This window comes from Pagrus major, chromosome 16, assembly GCF_040436345.1.
Source record: "Pagrus major chromosome 16, Pma_NU_1.0".
Taxonomy (NCBI): domain Eukaryota; kingdom Metazoa; phylum Chordata; class Actinopteri; order Spariformes; family Sparidae; genus Pagrus; species Pagrus major.
The window spans coordinates 18,177,388-18,193,413 of record NC_133230.1 but is presented as its reverse complement, the minus strand read 5'-3'; the positions used below and the strand labels follow the sequence as shown (position 1 = coordinate 18,193,413).

General features: G+C 42.6%; 1 protein-coding gene across 1 annotated transcript in view; it reads right to left on the bottom strand.

The window, feature by feature from the left end:
• spred1 (sprouty related EVH1 domain containing 1) overlaps positions 1 to 13,172 on the bottom strand; it is a 31,485-nt gene extending 18,313 nt beyond the window's left edge. Inside the window, exon 1 of the mRNA XM_073483654.1 lies at positions 12,477 to 13,172. Within this exon, the coding sequence (XP_073339755.1) occupies positions 12,477 to 12,508 (32 nt within the window). The 5' untranslated portion in view covers positions 12,509 to 13,172. The remainder of the gene's footprint in view (positions 1 to 12,476) is intronic.
• Positions 13,173 to 16,026: the final 2,854 nt, after the last annotated feature.

Genomic DNA, 16,026 nt, shown 5'->3' with positions numbered 1-16,026 from the left:
TGACCAGCATTTAAAATTTTCTATCAAGGTCTTTTTCATGGGGGTGTATTCTGGAGAACTTTAATATCAAATGGATTACAAAAACATAATCAAAAGTAGACAGCCTCCATGAAATATCAGCCCACATAATACAGTTGAACCCCAGCATAAAAAAGCCTCAGTACAGTACACGTATGTAGCCTAAACAGAATGGTTAGGGAATGTGTGATGAGGAACACACTATACAGTCATACTGATGTAGAAGAGACGGGTCTAAACTGTCTACATCACATCTGAGTGTTTAAACATAGTTCACCACAGGCCACATACACACTAGAGCTCCTCTGATGCCCAGATTAAATAAAACAAATGAAACCGTGGGGAAATCTGGGTGGTGGCAGGAGCTATTAACTAGCAACAAGCTAGCCTAGAAGCTGCAACAAAACTAAAAATAGAACATGAAGGAGCAAAGTCAATAACTCAACCGCAGATTAAATGTATGTTTCTGTTTTAGGGAACGAACTCACAGACTAAAGTGTGAAGCTTTCAGTGTATGTTTAACCTCAGCCGGAGGGTGACTGACCAAGTGGCCAAGTTCAGCCTTTTCAATCTTTACCCGAAAGCAGGTGGTTTCAAGCTATCCAACACATGACGGGCACTCCAGCTCATATCAACTTCCTTTAAATGATACTGCTATGACTCGTCTCACTCACCTATTGAAAGAGTTATCCGTGATACAAAATACTAGCAATGTAGCTGAAGGAAAACATTATTCACTGTTTTATAAACGGCTGACATGAGGGGGTGTGCACAAAAATGCATAAAGCTACAGATTTTTTGGACATACAGCAACTTAAACACATGCGTCATCATTCAAAGTCAAACAGCCACAAACTGGAAAAAGGCTGTACTGCCATACAGTGTAATAACACAAATCTAAACGCCTGTAGGAAAGAAAGGAAACCATCACTAAATTGGATTTCAGTATATGGGCAGACTGTATCACACTCATACCTCGATACTGATTATTAATCATACATAAATGTATATCTTACACATCATAATCTCACTGCCCACATCCACTCTCTGTCCCTTCACTTAGAGTCAGATGTTTCCCTGATTAGATAACGCGAACTGAACTGGGCCACCGGAAATGACAAAGGTCAGGGTGTGCTGAGGGCAGCGTTTTGCAGAATCTCCTGGTAACATATTAAAGGCTGAGGAAAAACTGAGAGCTGACAGAAACCGGCAAAGACGGTAAAGAATGTGACTGCCGGATGTCTTCTTGTGACACATTGCTCTCTGGCCGACGTCCCTGTTGACCAATGAGGGTGACGTCACATGGTCCCAAGTGTTTTATAAAGCATTTCTTCCCTGATAGTGACTAAATATGAATCAGTCGTAGAAATGTCAACACGTAATATATTACACAGTTAACTAGTAGCTCCTGCTCTCAGAGAAGAATGGCTGCATCCCCCCCTCTCTAAATCTTGGCCCTACTCAATAAAGCTAACCTTTGGCCTCCTGCCTCCAACACACCCTTGGCAAACCTCAGTGCCCAGGTTATTGGTTAGTAATTAATTGAAGAGCCAGTGAGCATTAAATCTGAAGCTCTACTTTTCTTTATGTGAAAGCTTTGATTATCAGGGCACCTGGTAATAGTTGACCAAAGTTTCCTCAAAGGATAACTGAGCATTATCACAAATATATCGTATTGCTTTCTCTTGTGATACTATATTTTTATGAAAACATGGATGCGTTTTAAAAAGATTCCCCCTGACAATTTGACTTACCAGAGTCACTACTTCATGACAGCTTGTGTTGTAAAATTCCTCCAAACTGCATTTACACATATTGAAAAAACTTTAGTGGGGCATAGCTGTATCCTCCCCTCAAACATTTAAATTCCAGAACTGTTCCGCTTTCTGACAGTCCGGACTTCTGCCAGTCTACAGCTTTTTTATACTGGATTGATGGCACACATGAAAATCGACAAGTTGCAGCCAGTGTGTGTAATAAAGAGGCACTAATGAAAGACTCTATGCACTTTTAATACATTGTTTCATCTCACTTAATGTCAAATTCTGTGAAACTGACACCAGAATGCAGCGACTAAATATATAATGCCTGCACTTAGCCTTTTCGGGGTATTTTGTATTCTTCAGTGAGACAGATATTGTGTTATATTGTTAGATGATTGTCTCGCTATATAGCGATTATCTCAGAATCACTGTGTCGTGATATTATTATTATCGTTGGCAACATATCGTTAACTGTATCTTAATGCTTCCTCTTTAAAACAGCTAAAATTGACACTTTAATAATAATCAAATGTAAACACAATACGAGAATATGAAAAGGGATGCAGCTCTACTCAGTTTTATTGAGCTTTATAGCAAGTATTTGCTCTCTGTTTAGCTGCCTGGCCCACAACTTTACAGGTACTGTTCATTCTCACCACATTCTCACAAGAAAAAGCCTTAAAAACACCCTGTAAGCTACCTGCTCAGACCAAACTGCAGACAGACACTGTTAGTGATACGTTGCTTAACACAGTGGAGCATTTACCACTTAAAGAGGCAGATATTTCCCTCAGGAGGTGGTAGAGACCAAAAACAGAGCAAGAAGAGAGTGAAGCTTAGACTTACTTTGACCAGTTGGCCTGAGACACTCTAAATGAATACCAATGTTGGCCTATAACCGCTGGATGTGTAAATAAGCATCTGTTTGCCATATTAAATTAAAAGGTGATGATATGTCAATGTTGTGTAAACAGCTTGTTTCTGCGGCCCCAACGCGTCCAAAGGTGTTTCACATAATGCTGCTGAGTTACTTCTGCTACTACTATTGTTTCAAATTAAAGCAACATGATTCCTTATGCTTCTGTCATCAGGAAAATATGTTTGTAAAATTACCGATCTGCCTAATCGAAAGCAGGTAACTACACATCATGTTATCTATTAAATATTCTTGATATCCTTGATTATCTTTCCTCAAAAATCAATACACCCAAGCAATCCTCCCGTCAGATTGAATGGCTATCAAATCCCTCAGTGATATTAATTTTGGTAGAGCTGTTTACACTACTGCCTGTTCAAAGTTGATGCCTTGCCAATCTATCTGTATGCTCGGCAAGCCTCGTTAGTCATGGTGCAAACAAAGGTGGACAACACTGGAAGTATTTTAGTTGTTGTTTTAATAATCATCATCATTCCAAGGACATTTTAAAATATTAAGCTGTGGTTTTTTCTGCCACTTAATGAGGGAACGGATCCAAAAATAAGCAACTATTCTGCCAATCAAATAAATATGAGCAAATATGAATGAACGAAGGGCTGGATAACAGATACAGAAATACTGACTCTCTTATCGACCTAAAAGTGCTCATATGACTCTTGTCAGCTCTCTCTCTTTCTCATGTGCTGCCACTGAGCTTGGTCGTGGGAGACTGACAGGAAAACACAACCAACTTCCCCCTTGAAACCTCCAAGCAACACCCTTTCTGGTTACACCTTATAACAGTGACGCAGAAGTAGTGCTTAACCTCACATGAGAGCTCCTGTCACAGTAGAAAAACGCATATTTGAGCAGTATAACAGGCAGTAAAAGAGGGGAAATACTGCTGCTGTTACACCCCTCTATGGCCCCCAATAAAGGATGCGGGTGATGGGTGCAGGAGGGGCTGTCAATCAGGCAGGGGTCCCTGGGGTGAACAGAAGGCAGGCGGTGGTGTCACTCAGCCATGACCAGGGCACAATGACCAGGCCCTGACCCTTCAGACCTACCATCACACACATGCCAGCAACCGTGACACTCACAGGGAGGGGGGCCGGGCCCGGAGAGGAAGTTAAGTAGACGTCGTATACATGCATTTTGGCATCCAGCTTAAAACACCCATGTTTTAAGAGCAAGTGGAACACCTACAACAAAACTGACTACTTCTGTATTTGAATGGTCAATAATTAAAACCCAATCTCTAAAGTACACTTCTGGAACCTGCAGGCAAACACCTGAACTCAACTGAACCAACAACAAACAACAGGTACAAGATCTGTTTGAAGAAATCTTTTCAAAAAAGGGGAATAAAAGGGTCCATCCGCTTCTCTTCTTTGACTCCCTGATATAAAAATCTTTCCTTTCTTATGGTAAAAACAGTCAGTGGTCCAAAAAGATATTTGAGTGCAACCTGCTGCTGCAACACACACACACACACACACACACACACGCACACACACACACACACACACACAGTTCAGAGAGGGATAGTGGAGACAAAGGCTGGCCTCCACGCCCCTTGCTGGGAGCACACAGTCGACTGGACACACAATTGAGAGCGGAAGCAGATCAGCTGGCCTGGGCCCTGCGAGCAGGGGGGAGAGAGGGAGGAGGGGAAGGGGGGAGGGAGGGAGGGAGAGATAGAGAGAAAAGGAGCCCCCCATTCCAAATTATTCCAAGTTATTCTGCTGGATGACTGACTTCATTTCCGACCAAAAGCAGGAGAGAAAAACAGAGGGAGGGGTGAGAGTGGAACGGAGGACTGTGGGGGAGGAGGAGGAGGAGGAGGAGGAGGAGGAGGCAGTGCCTGTGGATGGGAACAGGGTGGAGACCAAGGTGACAGTCAACAGCTCCCACCCGCATTTGAATGTGGCCTTTTCAATTCATAAAAAAGGATGTGTAAAGGCCTTTATGGCTACTTTACAACATGATATACATAGTAAAAGAATCAACAGTATCTTACTATGAAGAGAAGAGAAGAGAAGAGAAGAGAAGAGAAGAGAAGAGAAGAGAAGAGAAGAGAAGAGAAGAGAAGAGAAGAGAAGAGAAGGCGTGATGGGGGAGCACGTGCAGACCAGGCAGGCCTGAGCCTCCAGGCCGGCTGCTCCAGTGTATGGTGGAGAAGGGGGATCCTGGGACAACCATTTCCTAAGTCGACAAAGTGGCCGTTTGTCTGCTGCTCTGGCCCATGGCTCACTGGGCTCCAGCATGCCATCATGCTTTGCTCCTGTCTCAGCCTTGGGCTTCCCACCCCAGAGGGGAGTGGTGGAGGGGAGGCAAGGACAGGGCTATGGTGGGGCATTGAAAGAAAGACAGGAGGGGGAGAAGAAGGGAAGGAGGAGAAGGAAGAGGAGGAGTGCAGGAGGAGAGGAGAGAGAGAAAGGATGTGGCCTGAGCCCTGGGGGCTCGCCAAGTCACCCTCCCTTTCCTCCGCTCCGTCTCCCCCTTCTACCCAACCCCTCCCCGGCTGCCTCTCTCTACACAATGGCCGCTTCTCTGCTGAAATTTCACGTTATTGGATCCCGGGCCTGGAGTTTTGTCCTCCCACAATGTCCAGGCAGCGGAGCATGCTGCAGGGGAGACACACTCTGCAAGCTAAAAGCTGGAAAACCATTCCTCCTTTCATTAGCATCAGAAAAGGGGAGAAAAGTCCCCCCTCCACCCACCCACCACCTCTTTTTTTTTTTTTTCCATCGCCCCTCTTCCTCCCCATCTCTCCCCTGTATCAAAACTGGAGGAAGGCTGTCAAGCTTGGTCAAGCTCCACTAGGCCACTTTGGTTTGTTGGACTTTTGAGGGGGAGGAAAAATCATTAAAATATCATTGGGAAAATAAACACAAGCTACTTATCCCAATCCGATTCTATAGATTATCCTCCAAAAGGAAAGCAATCACTAGGAGACCAGAGGAGGGAACAGTAGATGGCATGAAATGCTCCTCTGTGTGTGACTCATTCTCTAGACTTTCTTAAAAAAAATGTAGTTTTATAGATAGATAAAATATGCTACTTTTAAATGTCTTCAACAGCTTTAACAATAACTAAGATGCAATCTTGGATGTATTCAATATTGATCAACTTGCCAAATGATCTACAGAAATCCAAGGCTTGTAAGCTTGAATGTAATATTTGCATGCAGTCAAGAATTTATAAAAATGTAATCCCCAATAACAGTTTCCTCCAAGACAAAAATCTAGAGTAACAAATGGCAACTTGGAGCTTAAGTTGTAAGCGGATAAAGTGGTGCAGTTCCTTCACTGTGATCACGCCTCATTGAAGAAATGAATAACATGCAATCTGGGACTCGACCGTCGATTCCAGCAGTGCATCTAATCTGAACGGTGCAAACTAGCTGGCCAATTAGCCACGGTTCAAATCCCCTAAATAACCAGTGGCAAACTCAAGGGTACAGACATACCCAAAACAAACACCAACATGACCCAACACGGATGCAGTGCAAATTATGACATAAGGCCCAGAACAAGGCACTTTTGAAGGGGCTGTCTGTTAGCCATTAATAAAACTGGCCTAATAATGGGACAATGCCTACAGGAACACCATCAGGCAGCTGGCATCACACGCCTGCTACATTAGCCGCAGTGAAAACTAATACGTTTGCTATAGAAAGAGAAGTGAAAGAGAAATTTGCCCTATCTCCTCTCAACACCTCAGGCTGCTGGTGAGTCATCTCCCTCACAAGAACATTCAGCTTAGCTACCAACTGACTCAGGAAAAAAAAAAAAAAAAACACAAGCCTACTCTGCTGCTGCAACACACGGCGAAACTACACTTCAAGTTCAGCACCATCCTTTCACAGAAAAATCTTCGAATATGATGACAAATTAACCGATCATAGTCACTTCTGGTAGCATCCATCACAGGCAGCACTCTGCGGGTCAAATTAGCCTGTAACCCGAATCAAAGATAGACCGAAACCAGCAAATGAATGTCAAAATTGCTCACTCAGACAGCGTTTCTAACATTGATTTTCTAACCAACCCTTCTATTACTGGATTGGACTCGAAACCCCAACAACAATGTTCGAGGTGCCGCTGCGCCGTGGTGCTATAAATCAAAAGGATCCCATATGTGTATCAAATGCCAAAAAACTATTCTCAAACATCAATCAAATCCACATATTGAGATGATCTTAATTTGAACCACAAGCATTTGGAAAATTAAAACCTTGCGCTTGCCATTACAAAAAAAAAAGAAAGAGGAACCACAAATTTCAACTGCTGCGGCGTCTCTGGTCTTCTTTGATGTAAGAGTAGTCCCCAGGGACCAGAGCGTCTGCTCGTCAGTTACTCTGAGACCAAGGGGGAGACGGGAAGCTGAGGGAACAAGGCAGCCGTCTTAACTGTGGGAGAAACCATCAATACGGCCCAGGAGCAACTTGGGAAGGATAAACCACCAAACCATGATGATGGCCCATGGATGTAAAGAGAAACTGCTATGACAAGTTGTAAACCATCACAGCATGCCCTGTTGTCGGGAATAACATAACATTATCATCTTCAGAAACCAACCTATTAGTCCATCTTGAAAATCAATTAGATTCACATTCAAACAGATTTCCACTGAATGCCTCATGGAGCTGAAGGGATCAAGAGACACTTTAACCAACCAATAAAAGTCTGTTCCAAATTCTAAATATAGACACTAGACAGGATAAAATCTGATCAAAAGTTACTGAGAAGATAAAAATATATGTTCCTACAAGTCTCAAGTTTTAATCTTGTTGGAAGACTCATAAATTCATTTATTTGATAACATAAAGCTATGTCCGCTTAAATTCACTCATCTAGGATCCGGGGCCTATCTCTCCCAGAAACACATGCCAAATGTTCCCAGAGAAATAAACACACAAGTGTGTGTGTGTGTGTGTGTGTGTGTGTGTGTGCAGACGCACACACAGAAACCCCTTCCTGTTTTCAAAGTGTTTGGAAACTCAATCAAAGACACAAGGTTTAGGATTTACATCTGTGCCCTTTTATGTCTGTGGCCTCGCAGGAAAGAACCATCTCGGCCCAGCTGCAGCAAAGAGCTCACAACAAGGCCCAGCCTTCATGCTTCTGCATGCAGCACAACTGAAAACAATATCCACAATTCAGACACTTAGTGTTAAAAGCACTTCTTAGAGGCACTGAGATATGGTCTGTGAACATCAGAGGCCTGTCTTGACAAAGAAATAAAGACAGGCCCTGCTATCTTGTTGTTGTGATGGATGTTTTTTAGTGTAGGCTTCACAGCCTACATACACAGAATAGGTCCACACCAGGTCTTTGTCTTACAAACAAGACCATTTGTTTGAAATATGCTCTAAATACACTGCTGACATTTACGCCAGTTTATGCTCGCTCCTAAAATACTTGAAGAGGAAATGAAAATTATAAGAGGGAAGTGGCTTGGGTTTAAAATACACAGAATCCAGGCCTAAATCTGGCCATGGGAATGGAACAGTCCACCACTATACAAGGCCTGTTCAGTCTGTTGGCTGGTCTCGGTTACAGACGGTCCTAGCCCTCTGGTTATACAGAGGATCATTGTCATTAATCACACAAACAATACGACGACTTCATGTAGAACAAGCATACAGTGCGGCATAATGTATGCAAACTTTCAGGATTATGCAACCTTTCACCCAAAGTAAATAAGGTCAACCTGAGAGAAATTCAATGTAAGGAAACTTAATTGAAGACATACTTCTAAACATAATAAACTGTGAGAACATGCCTAAAATGCTGGTACAAGAGTGCCTATGTACATTAACACATTGCATTAGTCTCTGTAAACCACTGTGGTCACAAGCGACACTTCCTCAAAAGAATACAGAAGCAAAACTAAAGATGTGTTCAGCTCAGCAGACTTTGTCAAAGGTAAGACACGTCCGTAGCGTACACTAGTACAGCTTGTAAAGCTAAGGCTTCATGGAGGTCATATCCAACAACCGGCAATAACCCCAAATAATACTATAAAAAAGGTCCAGGAAATTATTTAGCTTAACATAAGGGCCACAGGATATAGGCAATTACCCAGGCCATAAAGCACTAGCCCTAACAGCTGAAGTAGCTGTCTCCCTTTGTCGTTTCAGGACATGATGGGGGTTGTTTAGGAGGAATGTGTTTGGAAAGCTCTGCAACAGGAATGGGAGTGCAAAAACAGCCCTCAGGTGATAAGATCGCGACACCCACATTGGCAGATAAAACGCTGAGCTGTCAAATCAATCACACAGATAGGAAGAGCACATAGAGAAAGGAATCGCGCCGAGGGATCACCTGACTGGCAACAGACAATACCAACAAAACTGCAGGAATCTAAAACAATGAGGCCGTCACGCGTGCATGCTCAGTGGAACATAGGGGCAACTGACCTTCACTGATAAAAACGCATTAGCGATTCATTTGGTTCGTTTTAGCAAAAAAAAAACTATATGAGCTGAAATCTACGTGATCAGCCGTTTGATTTTTTATTTCCTCATCGTTACAATTAAGGAGACCAGAGATGTGTGATGTTTATGAAAAGAAAACTCTAGTTTAGAAACCGGAAATGTAATACTTTTGTTTCACAGTGCGCCGATATGGCTTCAAATTGCATCACGATATTTTCAGGCTGCATTGTGATACTGTGATACACGATATATATCTTTATACTTTGAAATCTCCTTAAAAGCACTTTAACACATGTTAGTGGTGGGCAAATAAATCTAATTATTTTTGACCATATACATCAATATTGATAATGCGATTGTAGGGATGACCAGTGACGCTTTTACAAAATATTAACACAATGGGATTCTGACACACATGAGTCATGTGTATTAAATGACTAAGTGGGTAAAGGCACTTATTAGAATAGGAAGACCAGTCTGTCTAGTGTGGAAAATGACATCGCTTTACTGTAATGCAGCCTTTAAAACCAGGAAAAGACAACCCTTATGCCATATCACAATATAAATATGGCAATATGTAAAGTCTCATACCACATTAGCAATATAATAATCAATGTATTGCTGAGCTTTACCTCACAGGGCATAAAATGCTTTTTAAAACAAGCTATTCACATGAATACAATGACTATGAAAAAACAAAGAGTATCTACAGTTTACAGATAAAATAAGGTACCAGCACCTCAACAGACGACTGCCATGGCTGAGATAAATATTTCAGATAAACGTGACATTCAGCAGAGAGGCAGCTTGCACCATAGTCCCTTTCAGCGAAATTAGCCTTACATCACACCACTCTCCACACGCATCCCGGCGCAGACGCAAAAGCAAAAATCTGACAAGGCTTTATGTGCCTTCTTGTCTTTTCAGCCTTGTGAACATAGTTGCGCCAAGGCCAAGTAACATGTTCTCAGAAAAGGGTGTGCTGTGTGTGCACACCAGCTTGGCTTACCACCCGTCATTCAGAGAAAACCACTTCAGGATTATCTCTTCACACATTTTTTTTGGAGAGGTTTTCAAATCGATGTTTACAACGCAGGCTACAGCAGACCAAACACATTTTTTCCTAATTACGCTTGTATGCATACAGTTAAAGAGATAAGCCACATTGATACTGACAATTTCCACTTATGAAAGAAACGGCTGATTTTTATTTTGAGGGTTTAGCAAGTGATTCATCGAAAGACCTGAATTTATCTTGTCAGCGGAAGAGAGCACAATGTCCCGGTGTTCACAAAAAATAAACAAGATGCACAATATTCTTTTTTGTGAATAGTTATGTCATTAGAAAGAGCGGAGGAGACTCGCTTGAGCAAAAATAAATGGCACAGGCAACGCTCGCTCTTCTGTTCACTCCATAACTATGAATCATACAACAGCCAGAAAGGTGGTGGAATCATAGCAACAATGTTTGGATCACTTCGCCATCTTAGCTGCTGCCATCACGCAGTGTGGAACAAACCCAGCACGTACTGTAGCTTGCACACCACTGATGATCTGTAGACTGATGGCAGTAGTTCCCAAACTGGGACCTGAGGGGCCTCGAGGAGTCCCTGAGGTTACTGCGGGGAGTCCCAGCAAAATGAAGGAAATGCTTTAATTTCACTGTTCTTTCTCTCAGTCGAGGTTAACATGATGAGAAAACGTATTCAGAATCAATCAGACATGCTAGATTATCACACAGTTGAGGCTAAATGGTCACAAATTGCAAAAAAATCAATCTGACGTGAATTTCATAAATTCCCTAAAACAGAATGTGTCAACAAAGGACGAGTGGTTTAATTGTAATCTATTTGCTGTGGCTTGATTTGAAGAAAAAGACCTCCATGGTACATGTTACATAAAAAAATAAATAAAAAAAACACAGAAGTGTAGTTCAAGGACAAAGTCCCCATGCATTAAATCAATCAACCTCATAAAAGGCGAGATTAGATGGAATGGGGAAAAACATGGGTGTGTTTCAAACATTAGACCATGACACTGTAAATGGCTGACAGGGGCATATGACTTCCCCTGTGACAAACACATTATCAAAGAAAAATCCTCGGAGATGGTGGAAGAAAACGCCGCTTAAATCAAACCTGTGCGGCGCTTTTATTTTAAAACACGCGAGTCGTAATAACAACGACAAACTGTGCGACACACTGTGCACAAAACGCAGGAAATGTGATCATTGTGTGATCGTCGGTGCAATGCGAAACAGTGTACAGTGCTGTGAATGGGCAGGCAGGTACTTTATGAATGGAAGGGATCATGTGACCGCAGCACCTCCCGAAGCAGATATTTCTCACTGACTGTCAACAAGCGCACACAAGGGATCAGCCCATTAAAACAAGACCAAAATGCGACCTGAAATGGGCGCGACGTGCACGAAAGCACCCCGCGCACGGATTACGACCGACACCCGTGGGTTGCGGGGGTTCGGGCGTGCGCGTGACGCCTTTTTTTAAGCGTTTTTATGAATGGGGATTGTGATATGTAAATGAGTGTGATTGAGAAAAAAAAAATGGCATCTTCAGCTTCGCGACGTCGACATTGCCGCAATCGGCACGATGTGGCTTTCGTTTTATTGTGTGTTTTTGTTATTTATTTTTTTACATATGAGAAAAGGCTGCGAGTGAAGTGCAAACATGATGTGCACGATTTTAATCGATGATTATGTCCCGAAAATAATGGCGGACAGCAGTTAACATGGAGATCTGGGTTGTCAATGCAAGGCTTTTCTGTTCGTGATGTGTTGAACTAGACTTAAAAAAAAAAATCTGACTGGATTATTGCTGTGTGTGTATTTACAACGACTGATCGCTCATAAACTGTCCATCTATAAAGCAATAATAAAAGATCCTGGCCATGTAATTATCCTGTTACATAAATTATATGCACGCAACCATTAATATACCTACATATACACTGTGGCCTGATGTGAATCCTCACAGCACATGTTAGTTAGCTGAATTATAAGAGCAAAATTATGAATAACGAGATGATTATTTTTTACTACAGGCCCATGTCATTGCTTGTCAGACACTCTCCCTTCATAAACTCGTATTGTAATCCATAAAACACCCTTCTGTTAGCCTGCAGAGCTCTCCAAAATAAAAGGCTATAAGTCTGTGTTTATATCACGAAGGTGAGATGATGAAATACCAGCGTCGATCGGTGATAAATGTCATTGAGGACTGTTAGTGCACTGCTCACCGCGTAAAGAGTGCTGTTAATGGCAAGAAAGACATGCAAGAAACATCACAATGAAGGAAAATGTAGACAGAGCACTCACTCGTTGTTTGGATTTGTTGAATCTTCACTCATTTTTTTCCTCACGGGGATCCAAATCCTAGCAATAGCATCGACGACGCAGTGACGGCGGGATAAAATACCACAAATATCACCATTTTCCCTCACATATAGAAAGCAACCCCTATTTCGGATGGTAAGTAAACGGTGTACGATGGGGCATGCCTTGGCTAAAAGCGTCCCTGTGAGAACCAAGTGGAAGCTAGCTCAACGTTAGCCTCGCTGGCTGGAACTAATGTTAAATCGCGAGGAGGAATGACAACCGTTGATTCATTTTATCCTCCCTGGAAGTAAAATCCGACCACAACAAATGGGCCATCGGCATCATCCTCTTCAACAAAAACACAGCTCCCCGCTTCGCAAAAAAAAAAAAAACGTGAATAGATCCTCAAAACATGTAGAAATTGTTGCAGACTGGAAGGTTTGGCAGGTTATTTATGGCTGGCTGTCGAGCATCCATTCGCCAACTTCAGGGTCCAGGACAACACTTGAAAAAGCGCTGTGGAGCGCTGCTCCGTCAACGTGTCCGAGTAATTTGCAGTAAAGGCATCCAACGCCGAAAAAAGGCTTCAGCTGTCTTCAGTACGAACACCGACGCGTGAAGTAAAAAGCGTACACACTTGAAATTTCCTTGAGAAGTTTGCTGGACATCTGCTTTAATCGAACTCCATTTTCAACTCGGGGGGAATGAAACATCGGAAAACTGGGCGGATGTGTCGACCCTCGCTTGAGAAAATTAGATCCTTCCGCGACGTAGTAAAAACATAACACTCTTGCGGTAAAATGTGCTCAACCCGCACACAGTTTGCCGTGCCTGGTTGAAGAATAACGTCTATCATACAAAACTGCGTCCTCTCGCATCCGCGTACGGTGAATTAGGAGGCTTTCTCTCCAAACTTGACCTAAAGTAGTCCCCGCACTTCCCAAAAGAAGTTTCCCTTCAATCACGCATTGATACAAGAGGGGAGCGTCCGTGTGATAGCACGCAAAGTAGAAAATAATCTGGAGGAAGGGTTTGGGCTGACACACGCACTCTCGGCCATTAACAATTTCTGTTGTTTTCTTTCATTAAAGCTGCTTCACCGTGATCGACCGCCCCCGGGCCAGCCTTGATGTAAAATTGTGGGGGAAATGCTTTAAATGCGCGCAGCAAGCTCCGCTGCAGCACGTGGAATTACATTAAGATCCCCTTCATGGTTTCTGTGGCTGAAGCCAAGGTTGTGTTACTATCTCACAGAGGTTTTTATTATTGCATAGCTCGAAACCAGAGGTAAAGTGAAAGGCTGAGAATAGACAAATCACAAAATGAGACACACAACTGATATCTGTTATTAGGGCTGGTTTGTGGTGTTGTTTCAGCACTGTCATAGTGATAAATGAAATAAATATTTTTAAAAAAAGGTAAATAAATAAGGATTATCACAGGGGTTTTGAGCTTGCACCTTTGCAAAGTTAGGGGAGCAGGAGAATTAAATACATACCTGTAGATCTAATCATAGTTAAAGGGTAACACCACCAATTTTGCATATATGAGTTCACAGGTCTTGGGGAGTACTTCTGCATGTGTTGAAAAAAAAGTTGTTAAATAAAGCCTTTTGTGGCTCCAGAGGAAGCTGCATGTAATCTAATTAATTGCCTCCATTTATGTCACTCAGTGGCTAATGCTGTTTTTCCATTACATCTGCTGGCCTGGCTCTACTCGTGGCACGACCAGGATTTGCATTTCCACCACAACTGGGCTGCCTGCTTCCCCGGTGTGTCAATGACGCGCTTGTCTCGATCTCCGCATTACTATCGAAGAATAACCGCCAACAAAATGGCCCCAATAATTCAGTCACAAACACGTTTCATTTCCTATAACTTCTTCACAGTAAAAGCCCCCTGTTTAGTCACTTAAAAGCTTTTATTATGAAGCAGCATTACAGGAAACGTTGCGTTTTCACCAGCTGTAACTAAAAACGGCGTACGTTGCATTGTGGGTAATGTAGGCACAGGGTTTTGAAAAGCAGTACAGTGGTCGAGCATCACACTCCAACACACTGTCGGAAAGTCTCAAAACAAATGATCAAAATCAACACAGCAGAACCAGAGATATCGCCTTTTTTTATTCCACACATTCCTCTTCAAAACCAGGTGCCTACATTACCCACAATGCAACGTAGTCACTGAGTGACATCACTGGAGGTAATTCATGCAGCTTCCTCTGGAGCCACAAAAGGCTTTATACTACTTTTTTCACATATGCAGTAGTACGCCCCAAGACCTGTAAACACACTTTAATATGTAAAATTGGTGGTGTTACCCTTTAAAGCTGCCCAACCTTGCATCCCAAAATCTTTCCAGGCAGCTGGAGAACCCTTCCAAAATAAAACAGCCCTAGAAGTTATCAGAAAAATCCACATATGCACCTATGAATCTTTTTTTTTTTGCAAATGTGTTAAAAGCCTTGCAGAGTGAATCGGTGGCCTGGTTGCGTAAGACTTAAATGCTATTGGATTTCTGTGCTGTGTGGAATGGCAAGAGATCAGGCTAAATGATTCTGCCTGGTTGTCATAGTGACAGCATGTTGTGTGAGAAGTTTCTTTGTATTTCTCTGGCTTTCATACAGCTTGTGCCACAGCCTTATGTTGCAGAGCATATAAAACATCCCTCTGTATCACTGTATCGTGCATGCAGGACCTCACACGTGCAGCCCTGACACATATTGTACACTTCCTTTGGTATATGATTAGATTTTCTGTCTGAGGTGTGAGCTGCTATGAGTGGATCAAAGGGTGATTTGTCTCTTGGGATAGTTTTTCTCACCAGAAACACAGATGTCGGCCTGATATGAATGTAATGTGCACTTATTTACACAAACAATGTCACAATGTCTCACATTGGGTAATCAAGCTACAGAAGACCGTTTCTGTCTGCGTTTTACTAAATGTCGCCTCTTGTTTTCACTTCTTCCTTTTTGGAATTGGGTTACCGCTGTCATGATCGAGCTTACGCACCCAAATAAAGTGTCCCCTTGTTTCAAATGGAGCAGAAAAAGGCAATGACCATGAATTTTCCCACTAGCATGCCTGTATTCTTTAGAGTATTCAGAGTTCAGGAAGTCAGCCTTCTTTCTCATCTCACAAATTTGGATGGCCCGAGTGCATTTCCTGTGTTTTTCACACGCTGAACACAACACACTGTAGTGTGCTTAAACAGGGCAACAGGATGTTTAGCTAACAGAGGCATCCCTTGACTTCCCTCACTAAGTGCAATCAGGGTCATCACAATTCTCTTTAAGTCGGTAAACAAGCTAAACATTCCTATATTTTGCCGACAAGCAGCTGCAGGATAAAGGATGTGTTTAGCTCGACGCAAACCTCATTCAGCGCAGTCCAACGCAAATAGAAACTTACTCGACTTTCAAGACGACGGCTGGAATGATTTGCAGATCAGTCAGGTGTTTGTTCACGTTTCTTTATTTGTCAGTAATTACTCGAGCGCTTACACTCACGTGACAAGCTTCTTTAGCTTTATCTCGGATTTAACTTGTT